Source organism: Coenobita brevimanus, chromosome 20 (assembly GCF_032717465.1).
Source record: "Coenobita brevimanus isolate Jiangsu-jjx chromosome 20, ASM3271746v2, whole genome shotgun sequence".
In the NCBI taxonomy this organism is placed as follows: Eukaryota; Metazoa; Arthropoda; class Malacostraca; order Decapoda; family Coenobitidae; genus Coenobita; species Coenobita brevimanus.
The window spans coordinates 7,088,925-7,104,176 of NC_136973.1; the positions used below are offsets into that span (position 1 = coordinate 7,088,925).

Consider the following 15,252-nt stretch of genomic DNA (forward strand, 5'->3'; position numbering starts at 1 on the left):
ACCGAATTTCCAAAATGTGTACTCCCGTACTCAAAATGAAATGTCGGCAGCGGAACCGAATACGATCGTGAGTACTAGGGTACTCACGATCATTATAGGGGCCTATCGGGCTTCCTCTTCCTCAGTTTGGGTGCTTTGTGATCCCATGTGTGATGACATATGGCAATTTTGTCACTGATGCCGCACTCCCCTTCCATATGCCCCTGCCATGGGGCATAGTTTTATGAAAATGACTCAGAAATGTTGTGTAGGTCATTGTACCCTATATATTTTGAATCTGGTATATATAATGCCCTATAACACATGATATAATATGGCTAGATAATGCTTCTTGGTAAGGGGAGTGTCGCTAGCTTAGCAACAGTGGTGGCACTGTGGGAAAGTGTGTGGGAGCACACCGTAGTGTTTTTCAAGCAGCCGAACGTGACAGTGCTTTTGGATTTACTTCTGTGCCATGGCGTCCTATGGCAATGAATCTGACTTGGATAGTGACTTAGAAGTGTCTAACGATAACGAAACACAATCTGACAGAACTGTGAGCGACTCTGATGAGGAGTACATGCCCGAGAATGACGGTGAAGTGAACGATAATAGTGGGGAAAGTGATACTGATTCTGGTATCAGTTTGGCCTTGAAGCGCATCACCCCACCCCCACCTACTTTTGACCTGCCTGTCTTCTACCTCATTCTTCATGGATCTTCTTCACACTTACGAGGTAAATAATACAAACATTATTCTCCTCCCTAATCACTGATTTATATCTCTATCTAGTATATTTATCTGTATATTGTATGTTTACTAAATCAGTTGGTTAGACATGTAATACTGTGTTGGATGCAAGGGTGTGGAGAGGGTGGGGGAATGGAGTCTCGGACCATCACTTAGTGATGGCCAAGGTAGAGCTGCAAAGAAAGTGGTTGAGGAGGCGAAGGAGAAGACAGGAGGAAGCAGCTCCTGTGAGAAGAGTGGAGAAATTGCAAGATAGTGAGAAGAGGACAGAGTATAAGAGCATAGTGGAAGAAAGATTGGGAAGGTATGAGCTAGAGCAGATGGAAGGGGTGGAAGACGTATGTAAGATATTCACGGAAGAGATAAGCGCAGCGTGTGAGGCGGTTTGTGGAGTGAGGAGGAGATGTAAGGGTGTGCAAGGGACAGCATGGTGGAATGATGAGGTGAAACGAGCTGTGGAACAAAAGAAGAAGGCATATGGTGAATGGTTGGCGAGTAGAGGTAGGGGAGAAGATGAGAGAGAGAAGAGAGAGGTATATGTGAGCAGGAGAAGGGAGGTTAAGAGACTGGTGAAGGAGAGTAAGAAGAAAGTGGATGAAGAGTTTGGGAGGAATCTGAGTGTGAAATGGAGGGAGAGTAAGAAATTGTTTTGGAAGGAGGTAAAGAAAGTAAGGCAGTGTGAAAGGGGAAATAGTAGGGGAGTGAAAGATAGGAATAATAGATTGTTGGTGGAGAAGAGAGAGAAATTGAGGAGATGGAAGGAGCACTTTGAGGATTTGTTGAATGTAGAGAGTGAGAGCAGTGTGAGTATAAGTGGTTGGGGAATGGCTGGGAGAAGAAGAGATGAGAGGAGGGAGGAAGAGATCAGTAGGTCGGAAGTAGTGGAAGCGATGAAGAAGATTAAGCTGGGAAAGGCCCCAGGAATTGATGGAGTGTGTGGTGAAATGCTTAGGTATGGGGGTGAGATTGTTGTGGAGTGGATATGGAAGTTGTGTAGATTGGCTTGGGAAGAGGGAAGGGTTCCAGAGGACTGGAAATCAGGTATAATTGTTCCTCTGTACAAAGGAAAAGGGGAGAGAGAAGTATGTGGTAACCATAGGGGTATTTGCCTTCTTAGTGTGACTGGTAAAATATATGGTAGAATACTCATTGATAGGGTTAGGCATATGACAGAGGAGCTAGTTGGAGAAGAACAAGGGGGATTTAGGAAGGGAAAAGGGTGTGTAGATCAGATATTTGTTCTAAGATGTTTAGTGGAGAAGTATCTAGAGAAGGGAAGGAAAGTGTACGCTGCCTTCATGGACTTGGAGAAAGCTTATGACAGAATAGATAGGAAAGGTATGTGGAAGGTATTAAGAATATATGGAGTGGAGGGGAAATTGTTGAGTGCTGTGAAGAGTATGTACGAGGGAGCTAGGCCTACGGTGCGAGTGGATGGTGAGCTGAGTGAGTTCTTTGATCTCAATGTGGGACTGAAACAGGGGTGTGTAATGTCTCCATGGCTGTTTAATATATATATGGATGGGGTCGTAAAGGAGGTACAAGGTAGGGCAGTGGATGTGGGGGTGGCCCTAATGAATGAGGGTGAGATTTGGAAGTTTCCGGTGTTGCTGTTTGCTGATGATACAGTATTGTTGAGTGAAGATGAATGGGAGTTGCAAGGTTTGGTGAATGAATTTGGGACAGTGTGTAGGAGGAGGAAGCTGAAAGTTAATGTAAACAAAAGTAAAGTTATGGTGTCTGAGAGGAATGAAGTCACAGAGTGTGCAATGAGGTTGGATGGTGAGGATATGGAGAATGTGAGTGCATTCAAGTACTTGGGTAGTGTGATGAGTAAGGATGGAACTTTGGGGGATGAAGTACGTGAAAGGGTACAGCAGGGAAGGAAGGTTGTTGGCACACTGAAAGCAGTGATGAGAAATAGGGAGGTGAGTATGGAAGTTAAGAAGTCACTGCATGATGGTATTGTGATCCCTACCCTGACGTATGGAAGCGAGGCGTGGACCTTGCAAGAGGGGAACAAGTCAAGAGTGAGAGCAGTGGAAATGAGTTACTTGAGAGGAGCATGTGGAGTGACATGGAGGGACAGGTTGACGAATGAAGAAGTGAAGGAATGTTGTGGGGTAGATGTGGATGTGGTTGAAAAGATTAGGAGATATACACTCAGGTGGTTTGGACATGTGGAGAGGATGGAGAATGAAAGACTGACTAAGAGGGTGTATGCAGGTGAGGTGAAGGGAGGGAGAGGGAGGGGTAGACCGAGGATGAGGTGGAGGGATGGAGTTGAGAGGTATATGAGGGAGGGGAGTCAAATGGTGGGTGACAGAGTGACTTGGAGGCGTTTTGTCTGCGGCCACCCTTTGCGGGATTAGGGCGTCGGGCTATAGATAGATAGATAGATAGACATTATTTTAACATATCATAAACACATCTCATAGTCAATATCTACTTACCAATACAAAAATAAGTAATATAAAGCAAACAGAAACGATGTAATGATAAAATAAATACTAACTCACGAAAGAGCCACGCCTAGGGGAAATTTGGTTTGGCAGGGGGGGTAGCTGAGCGGGGGAGGGGGGGATGCGGTAACGAAGGGGTTAATTTTCCCATTAGTTTAAGTATTCCTAGTACGCCAAATCCTAGTACGCAAGCACCTCTGCCGCCCATATAGGTGCGTACTAGGGGGATGTACTGTATATAAGTAGATTCTCAATTTAATGAACACCAATTTAGTGGAAGCCCAAGATAACGGAATAATTTTTTCCAGTATTTTTTTGCCCAACTGAAAGGAAAATTTCTGTTAAAGTGAGTATACAATAATTCCATTCCATAAACCACCTAATTACCGGAAGGTCCCGTAAATCGAGAGCGTCATCGGGCCCAAACTGGAAACACTCCCCTGACCGGAGGCGTGTGATGTTGCCACACGTCCCCGTCAAGCATGCAGTCTTCACGTGATCCCCAACTGTAAACAACCGCTCCAGGTGTATGCGGCTTTGCCTTGGTATTGCGGCCTTAATTGTATTTTTTTCTCAGTGAACCAAATCTTTTACGAACCATGACTAAGGTTCAGGAGAAGGAGGAGAGGGTAAGCCTTTCTCTTGGCCAGAAATTCGAAACAAGTGAGAAGATGGAATGCCATCCCTGATGCTTCCCAGCCCCTCTGTCACCCGTGAACCACCTCGAGTGCTGATGAAGAGTGACTCTGACAGTGACTAAACCACACTTAGGCCTGACACAGGTTTGGGGGGATCAGTATGGCTACCTTTGTCAGGCATATTCCTGCAACAAGTGCAAAACCCCTACTTTTGGAGGTAAGCCTTACTGTAGTTTACTATCCCCATTTACTATACTGCAGTACTGTATTTGGTACTCTGCTATCCTCACCTTATTCTTTATGTGTGCATATTTTATTACTAAGTCAGTACTGTATGTACCACTGTTAACACGTACACAATAATGCACTTAAGTGGGAGTATTAATAATGGGTTCAGACTGCTGTGTCTAACACTGAGTTAGCAAAGTTTGCTAGGTTTGGGTGTGCATTGTCAGGAACTCGGCTTGACCGTTGGCTTCAAAAATTTTAGGGAAAGTACATCAAAATACTGGAAAAGTTTCCCTTGTATTGAACCTTGGTTACTGAACTCGATTTAGCAGAAAATTCGAGATAACGGAATAGGGGTCGGCTGAATCAGCTCATTAAATAAAGCATCTACTTTAAATATATATATATATATATATACACAGTACAGTCTGTCTTCGTCTAACACAGTTAATTGCTTCCGCACCCATACCGTGTTTGAGAAATTTTGTGTTACAGGGACTCTTGAAACACCCTAATTCCTTCTGCACCCCTGCCCAAAGTCCACTTTCCCCCCCTTGTGGTGCAAAATTTTTTTTTATACCCCCCAATTTTAACCTCCTAGAAAGCATTAATATGGTTCAAAAAATTATAAAATTGTTATTACAGTCAAAAGCCACATTTTATTTACATTAGGGAAGGATAAGAGGAGCAGGCAGAATGGGGAGGCAGGCAGGAGCAAAGAATGCCCTGACCGGCTGGGTAGTTCAAAAGTGAGAATGCTGAAGTGAGATTGGGTGGGAGGTAGATGACGCCCATTGGCAAGACGACGTTCCTATGATTCATTTCATCACCGCCCACCCAGTTCAAATAACCGTGTTAGCTTCATCAATGGCCGTTAGAAGCGATAATGCTTCTGGAAAACTGTACCGTGTTAGACCATTTTCGTGTTAGTGAAAACCGTGTTTGAAGAGGATAGACTGTATACAGTATATACTGTATATATACAGTCATCTCGCCCAAACTGCGCCTTCAAAAAGTGCATCTCCCCTAATGTGTGACGGGGGTCTGACAATAATTAATTATTTAGAAAGTGTGTTTGCTACTTGCAGTGTGCGATGGGCATGAAAAATTGAGGCAATACGGTATTCTCTCGCAACTCGCGAGCATAATTTGTAACGTGCAATGGGTTAGGGTGGGGCTGGTGAGTATGTGTAGTGGGGTGTGGCTGGTGTGTGTGAGTGAGTGGTGGCCACAGCAGCAGGATGATGATGTAATGTCTGTAGTGTCTGACCTGGACTTTGAGGGTTTCCTGGAGCAGCAACAGGCAGCACCTAACCTAGTGCAAACTAAGATGTGCATTCCATAAAACTGGCCACACAATATTGTGCTTTAAGAGCATTTGTTAATCACTGGAGCGATCATCATCAGGGTTGCCATTTGGTATTTTTCATTACCAAATGTAGGGCAATTTGGTAACGAAAAATTCGATCGGTAATGATTCAGAATGATTCATTACCAAAGGATTTTTCACATGTATGAGTGTACTGAGGATGGAGATGGTGGATTATGTTTTTTCTTTTAATGGAAGAAAGAAGAGGCTGAGCCCACAAATTGTTCCTTATTTAAAAAAAAAAAAAAAAAGAGAGAGAGAGAGAGAGAGAGAGAGAGAGAGAGAGACAAAACCCCTCCAGTAGAGATGGGAGTGCTAGTGAGGCACAGGATGTGGCCCGTGCAGAACAGCTGTGTGATTTGATTCAGTTTCCGTGGTACGGCCTCAAGTACCACAACAACAATTCGCATTATCTACCCTTTGTACATTGCTGGTAAGGTCTTGAAAATTCATAATAAATATACAGTATTACTCTTGCATGTTTCTATTGTAAGTTTTCCTTTTGCATTTTAGTTAGGGATAGGTATTGGTGAATCAATATACGAAAATTCAGGATGTGTCGCCCATAAAGCCATTTTAACATGGGATCCCATGCTTCGCAAAGTGCGAAATTATATAGTGCGATGGGCTGTGTCGCCCATATCCATGCACTTTACACAAGATGACTGTGTGTGTGTGTGTGTATATATATATATATATATATATATATACTGTATATACAGGCAAACCCCGATTTACGATACCCCTATATGCAATAACCCGGATTAGTGATGGGGGTAGAAATACTGCCCTACCTCATCTATCGTAGGCTTACCCTCGATTTGGCGATGGGCACGGAACCCCATCGTCACCTTATGAGTTATCGCATTGCACCCCATCGCCACCTCCACAGCCAGCGCATCAGTCTCCCACTACCAGCACCCCACCTGCCCAGGCTCCCCCCCCCCCAACCTTCCCCCGGAGATGGGGTTTGAGAGCTTTGAGGAAGATGAGTAAGTGCTAGGGAGCACCATGTCCCCTAGCCTCCGGGGAACAGCAAGGATGACGACCAGGATCGGACATGGTCTTACAAGAAGTGATGAGAGCTGTTTGGTATTTTGACCTATTTTTTATGATTTTCAGACTTTATTTGTTGGGATTAGTGAGTTACTTACATTTGGTGGGCTTAGGTTAGCTTAGATTGGCTTTACACTCTTTTTTTGGATTCATTTGGGTGAGTTTAGGACTTGGTTGGGGGGGAAACTCAATACTCAAATGTGTATCCCTATATTTTAAGTGTTAAATCGTCCCCGATTTATGGTACTCCCCTAGCGATGGGTTTTTACTTAACCAATTGCATCGTTAAACTGGGTTTTGCCTGTGTGTGTATACATACATACATATACATAATATATATATATATATATATATATATATATATATATATATATATATACAGTAATCCCGCATTTTTTGCGGATTTTTTGTCTACGGTTTTGCCCTCTCGCGGATTTTCTTAGCATTAATAAGTTCAACTAAAATATCCTTGAATATACAGAAAACAAAAAATTTGAAATTCCCGCAACTTCCAATTGTAGCGCGATAAACTCACGCCACCCTCTGTCCCTTTCCCGCGGCCCCTCTGCCAGTGTTACCATATCTAGCATAATTTTATTCTTTTAGCATAATTTTGATAAAATTTTCGAGTCTGGAATATTTTTTAGCATATTAGAAGTTTTAGCATCATTCTAGTAATATTTAGAATGGAATGGAATATTTTTGGAATAATTTTATAAAAGCTACAAATCAGAGAGAGAGAGAGAGAGAGAGACGAATAAGGTAAGAAGATGTAAGGTTTGAATGGTTGGTTACTTTCAGTTTGGGCTTGGTTGGGTTGGATTAGGTTAGGTTGGATTAGGTTAGGTTGGATTAGGTTAGGTTAGGTTTTAGGTTCGGTTCGGTTAGGATAAGTTTGAGCTTTGTATTTTACCCATGAAACCTAGGTTTTTCCGATGGATTTTGGTATGATTCATTCGATTTTCAGCTTCATTTCAGTCGGAAATGACCATTTTCTGTGTTCCCCCCCTCCCTATAACCCCCGATTCCCCAAAGCTCCCCCATTGTTGCAGGGGGATGGGGGGGTCATATCTCAAAATCTGGTTATTTCCGACGGAAATGATGCTCAAAATCGAATGAATCACATCAAAATCCATCAGAAAAACGTAAGTTTCGTGGGAAAAAGCAGTATGGGCAGAAAACCGATATTTACCCTCTTACTGTATGTAGGTTCATTTTAATATTTTCATAGTAAACAGTACATAATTAATATGTAGCATGAATATGTATAGAATTTTATTATTTAGCTTCAAGTTAGCATAATTCATTTTTTACTTGGAACAAATTTGCTCAATCTAGCATAATTTTTTCACTGCCCTAGCATAATTTCGTTGTTTGGATATGGCAACACTGCTCTCTGCCCCACATTCTTCAGTCAACGCCTGATTGCCTCACGTGTTTGGTGTTCTTGTAACTGCACTATGATACGAGCCTCTTGCCTCCCACTTGCTTTCCACATGGCCCCAGGACGTAAGCCAGCCTCACCAAAGGCTAATAATACAATTAGTAAACACTCCAAAGTGACAAAACGATCAAGAAAAGTTATGACAGCAGAGAAAATTGTGTTATTGGACAAGCTAAGAAGCGACCGTGCGAGTGTTTGCTATCACCAGTTAATGCATCTTTTCATTTTGTACTGTTTTGTGAATAAATGTGTAGATAATTGTGTATTACAGTACGGTGTTTACGTTTTTCCTTCATAATGGAGTATGTGCTTTCAATCTTGTAAGAAGGTATTTCGGGATGAGTATGGAGGTTTCGGGACAATTCGCAGTCACAACAAACACAAGATAATTCGCCTTCATTAATGAAGATAGCTATGGGTGACGCTAGAATATAATTCAAAGGCGACTACAGCGAGGAAGAAACAAGTTAATTATTGACTAAAGGTGCAACTAATAAATAATATCCAGAACCTACGCTACTGAACATAGACTTTGCTGGATCCCGGATCCCCCTGAAATATAGTTATTAAAGTATTGATTAATTAATAATAAGTATATTTATAAAAGTATTGATTAGTATATTTATAAAATGGCGGGGAATCGTCCAGGGTGCGAATTGTTCTGAAGGGGAATCGTCCATGTTTTGACGGGGAATTGTCTGACGGCGAATTGTCTCGCAATCAGTATGGACATGGACTGTGTGATGGGCAGCATGGTGGACACAAGTGCAAGATTCAATTGTTAATAGAGTATTCGCGGATTTAAATTTTCGCGGGGGTTACAAGAACGTAACTACCGCGAAACATGCGGGATTACTGTATATATATATATATATATATATATATATATATATATATATTTATCTCACCATCATCATCAACTGTAATCCTGTGTTGCACCATGATAAGCGTAGAAGCCCGGGGCTTGGCAAGCTGGTCCTGATATTTAAGAAAAGTGTGACCAGCCTCATTCATCCCTGAGTGGCATTATGTGAGCAATAAACCTCAATCACCCCACGGATATAAACCTACACAGACTCAATCTGGCTGGAGCACCTTAATTACCCACTCAAGCACGAGGTGCCATAATTTGGTTATGTGGTTACCACCCACCACAGTAAATGGTTTCCTGGTGTACAGGAAACCATTTGGCTTGTCACTAAGTGTAGAGTCACCCATAGGCAGAAGGAAGAGGAAAGAAAAAATGCAAGGCCTGGGGGAGCTAAGTTTATGATGGAAGATGGGACTGGAGTGTATTGTTGTCATGAGGAGAGGTACATTGAGATGGTCTGGGCATGTGGAGAGGATGGGGGATGACAACTGAGTAAAGAAATGGAGAAATGTGAAAGTTGGGGGTAGGGTTGCAAAAGGCAGACCGAAAAACACCTGGGACGAGGTCATAGAGTGTGACCTCAGGGAGGGAGAGAGAGAGAGAGAGAGAGAAAGAGAGAGAGAGAGAGAGATACAAACACACATATATAAAAAGCTGTTATGTGACAGTACCGTGATCAACCTAACATACAGAAGTGAAGCTTGGACCTTGTAGGAAGGACACAAGTCAAGAGTCAAGGCAGTGGAAATGAGTTACCTGAGAAGAGCATGTGTAGTTACAATGTGAAGGAGCATGGTGTTGCTATGGATGTGCTAGAAAGTATCATGAGAAATACCTTGAGGTGGTTTGGCCATGTGATGAGAATGGAGGATGAGAGACTGACTAGAATGTATGAAGGGTGGAGGGAGGGACAAGAACAAGATGCAAGGATGGGGTGGTGAGGTATTTGGGGAGGAGGGGGGAGTTACAGAGACAGCAAACCTGGTGGCAGAGGAAAGAGTGATGTGGAGGACAATTTTTGGCCACTGTTTCCAGGATTAAGGCATCTGGCTATAGACAGATAAACAAACTTTCAATTTTCTTCACTACATTGTGCAAATCACCCACTTTCTGCTATCTAAATAGCACTGGCAGCATACAAGTAAGGTAAGTTTCCATACATAACCATTAAACTTCAGCTTTGCTCGTATACCTACACTTTCAAATCCTTTGGTGCTCCATCCATACACATACTGAATAACCCAGGTGGCAAAACACATCCCTGTCTTACACTTATACTAATACTAAAATGCTGACCAAGCTTCTTCCTCACCTTCACACATGCCCTACTACCCACATAAAAGGATTTTGTGGGACGCAACAAACTCTTTCCTACACCAAGGTTTACACAAAAGTATTTGACTATTTTCTGAAAAATTAATTGAGTAGCTACTTAAATCTACATCACACAGCATAATTAGTCAACAAACTGAGTATTCCTATGTACAATAATAACAATAAATTAGCATGACCACTTGTCAGGAAAATGGAAACATGATTCTAACATGACAGGAATGAGTGCAATCAGGGTGTGGAAAGGAAGAGATAAGAGGTAAAAAATATAATTAGAAATCACACTAATAAATAATAAAGCTGACAAAAAAATAAAATATTAAATAAATATTGACTGAGGCAGTGTTGAATGGTAATCCTTTGGGAAAAGCTGGACAATGAAACAGAGCAAAGATGTTAACCAGATTCCTACTAAAAAACTATGGATTGCTTTTAAGTAATTAACTCCTTGAATCAGATGACATTCCACTGGTTAATTTATGCTACTTCCAGACAATTTTACCTAACTTAGGAAAGGACTCTCTTTTGAAAGAGTTAATGAAGTTTGTACCATATCCCTTTATTTCAAACTCTCTCCTAAGCCAAATATCGGTAAATTTCCTGGAAACAGCAATAAAACAAAATGGACGCCATTCGAGTGAACGGATTATGACAGAAAAGGATGGACAAACTGGATACAAAAATTCCGGATGAAAACTGCTGCTAAAGTTGGTTGAAATCATTTGGGGACAGCGAGGAGGACAGTATGCTGTCCCCCTGCACTTGCTGCCAGTACCCGGCGCTCGGCTAGCTGCTTCCCCGTCACTTCAGCCGGTGTCAATCTGTCTTCATCATCACCCTGGCCAAGTTGTTGATTTGTCCCCATCCCAAATGCATAGGCACTTCCTGATAGGAGATATTTTTATTAATGGTATTTATCATTATCATCAATGTCAGAGTCTAAGATAACCTAAGTATTCTTGAATCTCTGCATTTATTGTGTAAAATGACCACTGTGGGAGCTCCTTCACATTCTAACTTTTGGCACAGACTAGACTACTCAATAAATTAGAACTGACTCCTTAAGTTGTCTAAAACTTAGGTAAATCTGTTTATATAATCAATTAACCATGGTATGAATGTCAATAAAGTACAACTGAGTGCCAATGTCAGGTGTAGGCAAGCCAACTGCTACACACACACATATACAAACTGTCGTATACAGCCATGATTCAAAGAAACAGTAGCCCCCCTTGGGCCACATTCATCAGCATATGTATTGTCAAAATGTTTGGTAAAAGTCGTAGGAACTCCACTTTACTAATTCATAGTATTCACATGGGTACTATCAAAACTAAGAAGAGGTAAATGTGCTGGTGAGCTGATGAGATGGTAATGCTGTTGAATCTGGCCTGAGAGGCAACACTTCTTAGGACTGCGGCTATACATTGCTGCAAATAGGACATAAAGAAGGAAACAGATGGAAATGAGTTATCTGAGAAAAGTATACAGTGATCTGTGGAGAGAGAGGCACACAAATGAAGAAATGAAGTACAGCAGATTCTCAAATTCAGGATAATTAAATTTGGACATCTTGATTTTCGACAGCAGGTCAAATATCAACCAAGTTGCACATTTCAGCCACAAACACACAATCTTCAACAGGCCAAGGCTTGAGTTTAGGATTTGAAACGCATCTAAGACTGCTTGGTTTCTCTCCATAAACACAATCTGGCTATGTAGGACCAAATTACAGCTCCTAATCAAAATGTAAACAGAGATCATCATATAAGATTATCTGACAAAAAGATCTTGGCCATTACCTGTGCTGAACTGGCTCTTTTTGTGAAGATTCAGATGTACATTACAAGAGTTATGAACTGATTCAAGTTACACTTACATGGTTGGTATGTATATTTACATCAAAATTTTGCCAGTCAAAATAAATAATTGTAGTAATCCCTCCAATATCCGATGTAATACAGCCAAAGGCATGTCCGGAAAGTGGGTTTGTCCGGATACTGGGACCCTGCCTCCTGGACTGGTACTTATGGACCCTAACCCAGCCTAACTCAGAAAACCACCTACATAACTCCCTACCAGACACACATAGCACCTATTTAAGATCCTATTCACACAAATAAGGGGCAGAAAGCAAGAAATAAATGAAAAGGAACGAGAGAATGAGGATTTAGAGGTGAGTATGGAAATATTTAGCAGTATTCAGGGTACATACAACAAGTCCGTGGCCACCGCGATGAATAACCCGCCTCCTCTCAGACTCTGACAGTAATAAGGTGCACCTGAAACACCTACAGTAATCCAGTATTGCACTGCACTTAATAATTTGCACTCTGAATTCTAATCTCTTAACACTGCGCATTCTCTTCTTACTTGGACTTGACTCTCATTACTGTTGCACTCTGCATTGAAGCCTTTGCACTCTGAATTCCAATTTCTTAACACTGCGCATTCTTTTCTCACTTGTGCTCTACTGTACTTGACTCTCACCACTGATGCACTCTGCACTGAAGCCTTTGCACTCTGAATTTTAATTTCTTAACACTGCACATTCTTTTCTCACTTGCGCTCTACTTTACTTAACTCTCACCACTGTTGCACTCTGCACTGAAGCCTTTGCTCTCTGAATTCTAATTTCTTATCACTGCACATTAAGTTCTTTACACTGCACAACACTGTAAATTCCCCTGTGGTCTAGTGGCGAGTTTTTGCTGTTTATTCACTGTCAGAGTCCGAGAGTAGGTGTTGCAGGTGGCCCAGGGGCATGTCGCTGGGACGTGGTGATGGACTACCCACAGGAGACGACTCTGAAGACAGGCGCAAACTCACGTCCAGTGGTGAATCCACCATGGTTAATGTGCTGTGTGGCTCGGAGGTGGAAGGCTTGTCTTGGGGAGGCAGTGATGTGGAGCCAGGGCTGGGCACAACGGGGGTCACGGGCCTAAAGAAACCGTCAATGGTTGATCGATGTAAGGAACAGCAATTCTGACGATCGATGATGTGCTGCCTGAAAATGCGCACTTCCTCCACAAGTCCCAGGGGTGCCATCTCCCTGTCGCAGTCTGGGTGTTCTAGGTAGCTGCGAACGAACTCGACGTGCTCCCGAGTGCGCTCAGCTTGAGGATGGCTGAAGTAGTGGTGCACTGAGAGGAGTCCTCATCATCATCGCTGTCCTCACCAGAATCTTCTGGGTACTTGTACTGGCAACAAAAGATGCTATCTCGATATCAGACATGATCTGAAACCCAGGATCACCCTCGTCGTCATCCAACCACTCACGCACTTCGTCCACATCAACATCGTCGCCAGCCGCACGAAGACGTGCATGGAAGTCATCCACATCAAAACCTTGAAAGTCATGCACCACATCGGCTTCCAGAAGCAGACGAGACCAACCACTTTCCAGTGTCTTGACAGAGACTTCCCTCCATGCACTGGCCCAGTTGTAGATGGCTGACTTGATGTAGCAGCGAAGGTTTTCCAAAGTCAGCTGGCCTCGTGTGTCCCACCCCTCCCCTCACTCGTCCTCGTCCTTGAGAACAACCATCACCTCGTCCAGGAACTTCTGACGGTATAGCCTCTTTGTTGCCACAATCACTCCTTGGTCCATTGGTTGGATGAGAGCAGTCATATTAGGTGGCAAAAACATGCACCTAATGCGGCCATTCTCAGCCACCAACTCCTTGTCAGACGGATGAGCAGGTGCATTGTCCAGAAGAAGGAGGGCCTTTACCTGGTCACGCGGGATTCCCAGTGTCTTTGTCTGGTAATGGATGACCTCCTTGTTGAAGTGCTGGTGAAACCAGTCTTTGAAGGTCCTGGCTGTGAACCAAGCCATCACAGAATGGTACCAAATGACAGGAAGGACATCCATTACCCCACGAAGACACTGAGGCTGCTTTGCACTGCCAACAATAACGGGCTTGAGCCGGTGCACGCTGTTAGCATTGGTACAACACAAAGCAGATATCCGTTGCTTGGAGAGCTTGAGGCCAGGTACACGCTTCTCTGTCTCCTCGGCTAGAGTGGTCGTTGGCATCGAGCAATAGAATAGGCCAGTTTCGTCAGCGTTGTAGACTTGACCGAGAGTGAGGCCCTCCCTGTCGATCAAGCCCTTCACCTTCTGCCAAAACTCCTCTACTCCTTCCTCATTGGCGTCCAGAGCTTCGCCATGGGCCTCGTGGTTGGTAAGGCCATGCTGTAACTTGAAAGCGAAGAGCCAACCCTTGGATGCCTTGAAGTCTGGGGTGTCGTGTAACCTTGCAACTTCTCGGCAGCAGCCTTCAACTCCGTACCACGCACCAGCAGCACATTGTTGTCAGTACCAAATCAGCATGGAACAGTCGATTTCTGTAAACTGGGGAGTGAACATAATGAGCAGTCAATTTCTGCAAACTGGGGAGTGAACATGACCTTCCTCTCCACACTGCGTTTGGTCTTCGATGTGAAGTCAACTGTGTACTGGGTGAGCTTGTCCCGAGATTTCTTAATATCAAACAAGGCAGAGCAGGCCAGGTTGAATTCATGGAAGATATGTGACGTTGACCATCCTGTGTCCACCTTCTTCAATATCTCCCTCTTATTCTCCAGAGTCAGAGCTACTTGTTTCCTTTCCTTGGGTAACAGGGCCATCATCACACAGCAAAGGAACAACAGGGCCTGAAGGAGGTAAGGCACCACCACAAAAGTGAGCAAGCGGGCGGCCATGGTGAGGAGTGTGCACTCATGACAATGGATGAGCGGGAAATGGGGAGGAGGCAGCGTCGCCCTGCCAAGCGTCAGCGAAACTAGCAGCAAAACACAGCTGGTCCGCGCCACGTATGAAGTTCAAATTATGGGGGGATTTTTTTTTGGGGGGAGGGGGTGGGGGGGTTCCAAAGGCCTGGGCCCATAATGTCTGGGTTGTGGGGTGTCCGGATATTAAGATAAACAATAGCGTGTACTGCATCAGCTGTTCACATGGTCAAGGAAGCAGTCTCACATGGGTCAAGGATGCAGGTGGTGACACTCTAGCCCTGCCAAAACATGTGAACAGCAGTGTCATATATTGCACATTATTATATACAGTAGTACTGTAACATTAAAAATGAGTGAAATAAAGACAATGAGTGAATGGCTGTGC

At 43.3% G+C, this 15,252-nt stretch overlaps 1 protein-coding gene across 1 annotated transcript in view; it reads right to left on the reverse strand.

Moving 5' to 3' along the window:
- Positions 1-10,818: 10,818 nt before the first annotated feature.
- Positions 10,819-15,252, reverse strand: part of LOC145391896 (regulator of chromosome condensation-like) — a 97,127-nt gene continuing 92,693 nt past the window's right edge. Inside the window, exon 9 of the mRNA XM_080266394.1 lies at positions 10,819-11,015. Coding sequence (XP_080122520.1) covers positions 10,849-11,015 — 167 coding nt within the window. The 3' untranslated portion in view covers positions 10,819-10,848. The remainder of the gene's footprint in view (positions 11,016-15,252) is intronic.